Source organism: Bombus vosnesenskii, unplaced genomic scaffold, assembly GCF_011952255.1.
Source record: "Bombus vosnesenskii isolate JDL3184/JDL3185 unplaced genomic scaffold, Bvos_JDL3184-5_v1.1 scf7180000013788, whole genome shotgun sequence".
Lineage (NCBI taxonomy): Eukaryota > Metazoa > Arthropoda > Insecta > Hymenoptera > Apidae > Bombus > Bombus vosnesenskii.
This window is the reverse complement of record NW_022883218.1, coordinates 1,068,734-1,079,839: the sequence shown is the minus strand read 5'-3', so window position 1 is coordinate 1,079,839 and position 11,106 is coordinate 1,068,734. Positions and strand designations below refer to the sequence as shown.

The 11,106-nt window shown below is 34.0% G+C and overlaps 1 protein-coding gene across 5 annotated transcripts in view; it reads left to right on the top strand.

Annotated features, from left to right (window-relative positions):
- The first annotated feature begins 6,082 nt into the window (after window positions 1-6,082).
- The window catches only part of LOC117238960 (thrombospondin type-1 domain-containing protein 4-like), a 29,548-nt gene continuing 24,524 nt past the window's right edge, over window positions 6,083-11,106 (top strand). For 4 of the 5 annotated variants that reach the window (XM_033504186.1, XM_033504184.1, XM_033504181.1 and 1 more), the window contains exon 1: window positions 6,083-6,427. In XM_033504186.1, coding sequence (XP_033360077.1) covers window positions 6,422-6,427 — 6 coding nt within the window. In that variant the 5' untranslated portion in view covers window positions 6,083-6,421. Of the gene's footprint in view, window positions 6,428-6,564; window positions 6,750-11,106 lie in introns of those variants that run through there. The other variant, XM_033504183.1, reaches the window with a different exon arrangement.

The following is an 11,106-nucleotide window of genomic DNA, read 5'->3' as shown; positions in this document are numbered from 1 at the left end:
ATCGTGTCATCGAGTCAACGACACTGCCCCTGTCGAGATTATAAAAAAGCAGGTAGCTACTAGGTTTACTATGCTATAATTATATCCAACTGTTTTAATGCGATTTAGCAATTATTTTCGAGCAGGAAGAAGTTTGCTCGGTTAAAAATATCGTGACACAAATATCGTGATTAATGGAGCAATAAAATAATTAATAAAATAATAGAGTGACTAGCAGAATAAGAGGATATTAATGATTAATCACTATAATTTATGATTGAGATTAATAATTAATGGATAAATGAAACTTGAGTTTAATGAGAAAACAACTATTAAATATTGTAGATTATTTTTTATTTTATTCACAGATTTTCTCTTATGACAACTTATGTGTAATACAATGTGTTATACTTTCTCTAAACACATCAACTTCTTCCGGATTCAATTTTTTCCAAACTTTTCACGTAGTACCTTACAATTATCGAATAAGTATGTTACCATTAGACTATTACTAGAATCATTAAGTGTTAAAGGACAAGTTGAACACATGTTCGCAACCATAAGTACATATTTCGATTCCCATAAAGTTGTATTGCTTGTATCCAACTTGTAGGTATCCAGCAGCTTCTTTTAACACAGTCATTAAGCCGCCCCAATAAACAAACTAGAATTAAAAACTAGTTAAGTAAGGCGTGTATTAATATTCCGAGAGAGAGAGAGAGGGGTGGGGAGGGAGAGAGAGAGAGGGAGAGGGAGAGAAAGAAGAAAATAAATGAGCGGTTTGCTATTTTTGACCAACATATGTGATATAAAATCTGCAAAACATAAATATGTCGAAAATACGATTTCCTAAGTGCAATCAATTCGGATAGAGTATGATATAGAAAATATTGGATGCATAAAACACATAACGTATAGATACTGCCCGTAATAGCATATCTCGTTCCATCGTCGAGAGACATGGAATAAATCTAAAGAAAATGTGTGCGATTTTCATAAATAGTATCTATGTTTTGTTTCACTTATCTTTTCCAAGAGTCGTTATTACCTTATGCACTTAATACTGTAAATCCTTTTATCGATCAAAAAACGGACAAATATTTCATTTATGTCGTTCGATGTTTGAAATGCTTTCTATAGAAACGCCATTCCGTTCACGTTATTTGCTACAAGAACCGCGTTAATCGCGAATGTCATCAAGGCGAATCTGATTTTGATCTCATCTGATTTTCTTATTGCATCAAGTCCTACTTTAATTTTCTTCTACCTAAGATTCATTTTTTGCTGGCCTTCCATCTCGTTGAGTTTCAGGCAGCTAAATTTGTATCTGATCATCATTCATAGCACCTATACGTCGTTTTGCTTCATTATCTTGGTACGAGTATTATTGCTGTCTTTTCAGTTTTATCACTTTTTATGCTTTTTCCATTGCCCACTATACTTTCTACATCTTTATATTCTTTTTTATACTCTTTAATGGATGAAAAAAGATCTTGATGCATGTTGCACCTCGGTCTATAGAATTCTGAAACTTACAGTGTACTAAACGATATAACGGAAATACATCTAAGATTAGATTATGATCTACAAAATATCGTTTTCATCTATTGCTAGATTAAAATAAATTAAAATAAATTGAATTAGTGATTTCTTTATGTATATTTTCAAAACTATGTAGGAGAATGCTAATAGGATTACACGATTAAAAATTAAGATAACACTTTTAAAACTAATCGATAAGTTGACGAAGTTTTATGGAAGTTAAAGATATAATAGTTTTTAAATATTGTAGGGGATAAAAAGCATGTTTGTCTGTAAAATGAAGTACAAAGATAATTTTAGTAATATAACATTAATTGACAACGTAGCGACTTTTAAAACAGGCTTCCTGTAAGAAGCCACATTGAATTTATACAGGTACATGACAACTCCTTGGGATCTCTACCAGAAGATCCTAATATTTCGTCACTTTTACTTACGCGCCAGATAATTTTACGAAATAAATCTTCGAAAGGTATTACCATATAGGTTAACCAAAATTTGTTCCGAAATGCGTCTTAACCCTGCGTCTAGCGATCAAGAGGATGATCCAAATGCGATATATATATTTATACATATACGGCGCGCCGCGTAGACCAGAGGCTGATGAACGATGATGATATAACGAGGGAGATGCACTCCGGACGTCTCGTAGGAATGCAGCAATTTAGCGATATCAACCAGACCGACGCGGCTAATTCTATCTACGCGCCACTCGATAATTTGTTCGCTGGAAAATTAGATCGGCACCACTGAGAAATCGCTAATTACCGATCCTTCAGCTCGGATCCGACGACGCGTAGACTAATCCATCGAGCAGAAACAGGACGAGGTCTGGTTGCGTTGATTTTACGATTTGAATTTTGTCGAATTAAAGCGAGTTAGATCGACAGCTACCTGATTATCAGCTATCCAGCCGAGAACTGGAACAGATACGTAATAAGCAGACCCATTGATCCATGTATCATAATTTCGTAGCGAATTAGAGAGTAATTGATCCAACGTTAATAATATCGACCGTTTCATGTTGGACATGGATAAAACGTGACGTGATGGTTTTTAGCGAATTCGAATTGGTTTGATTAATTTGAAGACTACAGAAGGAAAACAGGATAAGTTTCCGGTGTATTCTTTATGACAGAGCTATTTTATAATGTAATATGTATTTTAAACCGTAACTTCATAATTTGATATGTATAATTGTTAATAAATCTGATATTAACAGAATTGTCTTATTGGAGCTTGCAACTAAAAATGTATGCTCTTTAAAAAATGGTTCTAAAAATGGTTCATAATCTTTATAGTTTTAAATATATTGCCTATCTTAATAGTTCTTATATCTTTGGCCTTTTACAAAACATTAACTTATGAATTATTTTTAGAAGACATAGTTACACTGCGGATTTTTATGAATTTACAATAGAACGTACAGAATGTATAGAATATATATAGTAGAGTATTCGTTACAACTTTTAATAAGTAAACTAAATCTCTACTTGAAATATAAATTTCCATAAAGATCGGCTACCTACTTCTAGCTTTAGAGCACAAATTGTTTTCATTTTCAACTACATCATAATAAAATACTACTTTTCTACTCATACCATTACTCATGACACTGCAATAAAAAATCAATAAAAAAGTATTTATTATGTTTTTCTTCTATGATCACCATATTCTTTTGTTTATAAATCTCCTTCATTCATGTGCCAATCCTACTATTTGTTGCTTGAGATCATGATTGGCGGTAGGAGTTGTTTATGGATTTTATGGGGATATTCGATTTTATTAGTGGCTTCTTTATGGCCTATTTTGGCTGTGGTCAATCGAAATGGCACATCTTGGGAACGCTGACATAAAACGCTCAACGGAAACATTGTGAAGGATGATACATCGATATCAGCCACTCGAAATACGGTACAAACACTCGTGATGATATATTTCAGTATAGTAGGCTCGATTAGGTAATAAATTATTCAAGAGAAACAGAACACTGGAGGTCTGGACATTTCGCGACGGCCAAACAGTGTTGCATTAGTCTGCAAAGTATACACTCCTGGCATACTGCAACCCGTAAATTTCGTGAAGGTTAGGTAATAGAGGATCCGACATATAAAAGCCATTGTGATGCTATTATTATTACATGTATATTGCACTATAGGTGGAAGTGTCACAATACAAGGAGGCGCAATTCCGATGTGCGTATGTGAGTTTGAGTAGTGTGAAATATTAGCGTCATATTTCATATTAGTATCGTGTTACGATGTGTGACGCTGTGCACATGAAATGTGTCGTTCGCGTGGCAAATATTGTTTTCGATGTAGATATTCATTAGCGTAATAAAAATCACGAGACGAGCGCGCGTTCGTTAGGATTTAATAACTGTTCTTTTAATTTTATCGTTAACGTTTATTCTTATCTCATCTTCCAAATTAATTTTAATATCTTATTATACTAAAAATTCCACGAGCTTGACACAGTTTTTATGCAATTCAATTTTAAAAAAGGATGATAGTTTGCAGAAATTATATGAAATTAAAACGGACTGAACAGTAAAATTTATGTAAACATTGTACCGTTAAAAATAATACCTCATACGTGAAAATAATCTAAAGCCATTATTCAAATAAGAAACTAGACTTCTGCTTAACGCGTAATTCTAACCAAATATTGTAACATTCTATCACAATATAAAAACAAAGTAGAAACGAATTTAACCAAGAAAGTGGGGCACTGCCTATTTTTCGATGGAAGAACAAACTATCGAATCGGTCGATTCGCCACAGGCGAGATCACAAAGCACCGGTTCGAGGGATGATACCGATACAATCGATAATATACTTAAATATTTAACGTTATTCACGGACTGGTCTATAACTACGATTACGCGTTATATCCATGTTTTGTATCAACGCGATCTTTTCTTACGACCGGTTGCTCGGTATGCTCCCTTTTTCCTTTAGAGAGTGAGGGAACTAACCACGTTGCATCGAATCGTCGTTTCTCCGTTTCGCGCGATGCATTAGAACCCGGCATTAGAATTACTAGACGCGGTGACATCGGTTTTCGATATTATTGAACGATATTTGTAGAGCCGATTCTCGATGTCACTGAAATGAACAACGTCGATGTAAAAACGAACGTAATAGGCGTGTATTAAACTCAAGACGATATTTATCGTTCATATTAAGAATTCTCTTATAATTGATAGATATTATAAAAATAAAATTGTTGGTGAACAGTAAGATTACTATAAAAACTGTTGGAAGAATATTTACCATGGAAGTGATCTATAATATCTGTTCGTATTAATTAATGGATATTTGAATAAAATAAAAATGTAATTAGATTAAAATGAAGTTCGAGATATGCAATCGATATTATCCAAACAATCAATGAACTTGTTTACTTATTTAACGAGAAGTCTAAAGTTATTTTATGACTTTGCAAAATTAAATTACTTTCATTTTAAATATTCCCAGAAGTCTTAATTTAAACTTTAAACAAAATCTCCTTAGAAGCAGCACATCTTAATTGATTAATATACAGGTAACTAATTTTTTAAACGTATGTTGCATAGTACGCGGATAAATTGACAAAGCGAAATTCGAGGTCCGATAATTGACTAAGATGTGGCAGGATCTTTCGGTATTTGGTTTCAGCGATGCACGCGTTTTAGTGGGTCGTGGATTATGGAACTAAAATTAGTTGACCCTCCGGTTACCACCTAGTCAGAAGAGTTTACAAAAAAGTCATCGCGACACAACAAACAAGCCGGTTAAACCGACTATATCTTCGTATAAGCTTCTTTCGCGATAAACAACCATTATAAGGACCACCTAATTCTCTGCTACTTTTACTCCCGATGAGCTGCATCCACTCGCTCCCCAGCGTTAAAAATCCATTATCGAGAAAAGGTACATGCGAAAGAGGACAACGCTGTTTTCTTTCTGTTCTCGTTTGCATCTTGTCACTATAGGATAAAGCTAATCTGTCAGTTCTGCATTTAAGCTGTTTGTTTTTAATTTATTATCTTCAATTTTGGTGTGTAGGTCGTCAATCTTTAATACATAGGTCGTTAAACTATTGGAAACTAACACGCCAGTTACGTTATAACCAAGCTTTGCTAAATCTAAAAAAGAGGATCTAAAAAAAGAGAATAAAAATACATAGTAAACCCGTGATTCAAATAAAAAACAGTAGAAAATCGTTCGGGCTAAAAGGCTTCGTTCTCAACTGCTATTATACGCTTTTAAAAAACTCCATGAGTCAAGCTCTCAAAATTCCATTCCGCTTAATAATTCGCCGATTTCCTCCACCGTTTCGATCCGTGTTACATAGCCCTTAATTGAATTCCGATAAAACATAGTGATTCAGAAACGTAAGAGGAAGAAAAAGGGCGAAAAAAGAAGAAAAAGGCGCGAAAGAAGAGGCAAACGGAAGGATCGAAAAGAGATGCGATCGGAAGCGTGGTGTGGTCAGGTGACAGACAAAGGTGGAGGCCCCCTAAAGCTGCGTTCATAGAGCAGCGCGAGACACACCGCTGTATAAAGTCGATCCTCCACCGACGGGAGCCGTCAGTTCGGCACGACACCTCTGTAAAGCACGACAGAGAAACTCGTCTCTCGGTATTCTGTAACATGCAGCACGCTACCGTGGCTGCAGCTTCTCATTTTCTCAAAGATCGAGCAACCGATCAGTGCGCATCGTGAACTCCGTACATCGTACTGCACGTTGTTAAATTTTTCGTGAACTTTTCGGCGGGAATAATTTGAAAGAGTGTCGTATGAAAATAAAGAACACGAGTATGAAATAATTAAGTGGTTAAAATTGGTTTAAATCCTGGACGAAATTTTTATTCTTCATCTGTTTGTATAAATTCGCTCGACTGAGAAACAATTCGATGCAGGTGATACTTTGTGTTTTGTGTTGATAACGATCTCTTTTTATAGTTGTTTTATAAAGAATATAATATCATATCTTGTTCTATGAGGAATTTGATGTAACTGAGGCTTAGTGTTTTCCTGACTATTTCATTCATGCTAGACGTTCCATAGGAATTTTAAGATCGACATAACAGATTGATCTCTTGTATTCGATCTTTTTTTACATTGGGGTTGTGGGGTTGTACCAGATTCTATGTTAGTACATGCTCGACACGATTTTTTTCGTATCGGCTAGCCAACTTGTCACCCGAATCGAATTCTACGGGTACCGTTTAAAGTTCAAAGGTAATCGGATTCCTGTAACAAGTTGGTTTTTATATTTCTGATCGCTAAGAATTATATTTTATTGTCGAGGAACATCGTTGACAAATTGAACGAACAAGATTAAGATATGTAAAGGATGTGTCAACGAACGTGAGCCATTAAAGAGTCAAATATGTTCCTGAAAAGCGTGCCAGGCCGAAAGAAACGTGACAGAGAATTCCGCGTCCGCTAAACTATGACGTGAACCTCCTTGCTTCTGCCAGACAGCTATAATCTTTTTTCCTCCGCGCCGTCACGGCACCACGAGATTCTTTTTCTATCACAACATACACGGTACAGCTTAAAGCACTTTGTGCCACACAAATCTAAATTTACGGTCCCTTTGACGGCTTCCACAGCTATTTTCGTGGACGAATGCAAGCGGCCTTGACTTTGTGCCCCTCTTCGCACGTGAATTTCGTTCTCACGTCCCAGAAGGCATTACGTTATCACGGTAAAATGTAATTACTAACATTCTCCAACCCACTATAACCCAACTCTCACTTACTTACGTATGGAAAGATTATAATTAATTATCATTCCTCACTAATCACTGAAGGAGTAATAATTATCATAAATTGACTGCTTGTTAATAGAAAGATTAGACCACGGATGTTTATGCATTAATATAAATAAGTTAAAATATGCAAGAATACACAAGAAGTAAGAGTAAGTAATAATTTAGAGAGTAAAATGAATCTGCATTTTTATTCCCATTCATGAAAATATGAATTTGCATAAATATCCATTGTCTAGTAAGATTTGGGTAAATATCTAAGTAACTTTTAATACAGAGTTACATTTTTCAAGTTTAAATAATCTTAAGTATTTTCAATAAAACTTCTGTATTATGCATGTATTTGTTGAAAAATCAATTTCTTTGCTTACTTTTCATTCGATCTCATTGCGATGGAACTTGCATAAATATTAGATGATGCCTTCAAGTATGGTATTTAGTACAGTAACAACGTTTGGATATACAATGACGGAGATGATCGCCTCCCATACACAATGTGTTAAATTACATCACGTTATAGCGGGTTAACTACTTTGAGCATACTTATTAATAACGTAATTACATAACTATCTTCCCCCTACTCTAGTTTAATTTAACGATCCTACCTTTCTAATGTCTAAATAATTACACTCTTTACAAATATACCATGTAGTTTTATCCGTAATTCAGAACAAAAAAAGAAGAAGAATTTAAGATTGATAGAAACTACCCTATTTTGACAACTCTTTCTAATCACGATAAGTTTAAAAGAAAATTAAAAGAAAAATATTTAAGTATGCTCTTAAATTGAATCTGCAGCTAAAGTCTGTTATAAAATCCATAATTTATCCACCATCTCGAAAACGCAAGCAAGTAGCTATCAAATATCACGAAGAAGACCCAGTATCTGTTACATGAGTATTTTGCTCTCTAGAAAATCGGTTTACCCCCGATCTGTCTTTTCACAAACGTGTATTAATAGTTCACGATCCCAGTGGGTCGATAATCGTAAAAATAAACGGTGCTTCGCGTTATACCGACACTTGCGTAAGTACTTACTTACTTAGATCCATTGGAATGGTGCTATTCTTTCTGGTGTGTTTTCGCTGTAATAAAGTAACGCGGTCTCATAAACATCGGTCATGAAAAAATAGACAGCGTAATGAAGAGTAGAAGCTGTTTGACGAGGCTCTACGCCACTTTGTAATGTAATTAACACGTAGATTCTAGTTTAATGATGGTTATATGAATTAATCTTGTTATTCATCAAAATATATTACACGATATAATAACATAATTATAAGACAAACTAATGGAATAATTTATTTGAAAATTATAAATTATTTTAATAATTTGAAGAAGTATCGTTGAAGAATCATTATTATTAGATTAAATGGAAAGCTTTTGCATTTTCATCGCGTTAAATACTGTTATATTATATTTACAAGATTGATATGTTACAATCAGGTTTCACAGGAACTTCGTATTTGGACGTGAAACAATTTTAGAGACGCTGAGTTCTACATAAGTTTTGAATTCTTTATTCTTTCAGTCATGACTTTGTAACAATCTAAATACATAGCAATCGAATGTGAGTATTCTTAAACGTAATTATTTAATTTTTGTTGTTTTAATCATAAAATTTTTGCATTATTAAAGAAATATTTTCAAATTGCTTATGAAATCTTTTAAACTACATGTTGCCAAGATGAATAGAAAAATCTGCTATTAAATTAATGAAAATACATAATTACTTTTGAATTGCTAATCAACAGTAGCACGTTATAACCATCGAACATCTCATCGAAAATGCGGAAACTTTCCGTTTAATTAAATATTTTGTCTTCGTATTACGACATCGTTTGATCGATACTCGACTCGTTTTCTGAAATATTGCGCCATTAACGTATTCTGTGGCGCCATTTCATTCGAACGACATATAGATACAGCTACCGAATACATGTATAACCCATAATTCATATTCATCCGCAACGCGGCTACTTATCGTGTACTTACAGCGCACTTAACGTACGATATTTAGCTGGTAATAGTCCGTAATTAATGCACGCATACATCGCCACTTAGATAATCAGCTAATAGTTTAATTACACCAAGATCACTGAATGACTAGTTGCAAAATCAACAAAGCGTGTTTTCCGACTCGTTAAACATTCCGTATGAATATTACAAACACAGTGTAACACTTCACAAGTGTTAACCAATATTGTACATAAACGTATAATAATATACATATAAGTAAATATTAAACAATGTTGGATGTAAACAAAGTACCACGCGAGTATTCATTTAAACTGTTCTCACTTACAAATTTGTTTAACAACTTTCCGGTCGACATTTCTTATTTTTTATTATACCACGGCAATTTATATTTCCTAGCGTCAATATGATCTACACGGTGAATGAATGATTTCAAAACAGATATGCAACCATGAATTAATTTCATCAATGGATAAGATACAGCAACACGAAAACGAACAAGTATAAAATACATAAAATAATCTTTCACGAGAAAAGAATCTTACATTTATGGATCGAGCTCATAACTTTTCTATCTTTACTAACCGATTAAACTCGTGTTTACGATATAAATGGCTGAAATTATAACCCACGTAATCTGCTACTCGATCAATTCAATTTTTTCGTGGTCGCCGCGAAAAAAAAGAAAAACGTAAGCGTATCTACCGATTGTACATAATTACACCTGCAATAATTCCGTCTCCCTATTTTCCTCTTGCTTCATAAATTCCATGTGTTGCGTACCCATTGGCCCCACATTCCACGCCATTTCAATTCCGCAAAATAAACATAAACTAATCCCTTTTGCTCTCGACTGGACCCATAAATTTCACGCTTGATCCCGTGGCAGCGACACGGCAGCGTGGCGGGAAACGTGCCGGATAAACAATAGATTAAAACAGAGATAATGTAAACCAGGTGTAATTGAGATCGATCTACTGGAACCATCGATGTATGGCGCCAGCCGGGAAAAATCTCGTGCTGCCACGTTGTTGCAGCGGCGTTTAACTTTTCAGCGTGCGATATACACGATCACTCGAAAGTATCCAGACTCTTGTTTATTTTCGACAAGATGTAGTTTAGTTATGAGATTTTATGGAGAAATTAAGATGCAATGATTTTGTTCTGTATAATCGTCATACGATGACAATGAAAATATTCGAACACTTATCACTGAAAATTTTTGTGAACATAGTAAGTGCGTCATATGACACATTTTTCGGATTGCATCAGCACTGTAATAAGAAGACTATCGTGATTATGTTGGTAAAATTTTGAACTATATAGAGTATAACTAACTATATAGAGGTAACAATATATTTATTAGAAGCTCGCAGTTCGTGCAAAATTAGTATACAGATATAATATAATAAAGGATGAAATTAAATTGACTTCAAAAACTTTGACGATTTTTGCGAAGTGTATGCTTGCAATAGATCTATTGTAACCTATGATACATTTTTGAATTAGTTTTAAATTTTACCAATATAATCGCGATACTTGTGCCTCGATACAGTGTTAATGGAATTTCAAAATCATTGATATAACATGCATAATATATTCATAAAAGCTTTGTATGGTAAGTGTTCGAATACTTTCATGAATCACTGTGTGCAATAATATATAACTGGTAAAATATATTATAGCTATGTTTTTTAATAATCAATTTAGATTTACAGTCTGGCGAGTCCATAAAAAGACAGTAAGTGTTGTTTCTAATTATTAATTGACCATTAATTTGCACACTTTAATACAATTTGCATATTTTTACTATATATTCGTTATTAATATGTAGACTTCGATAAA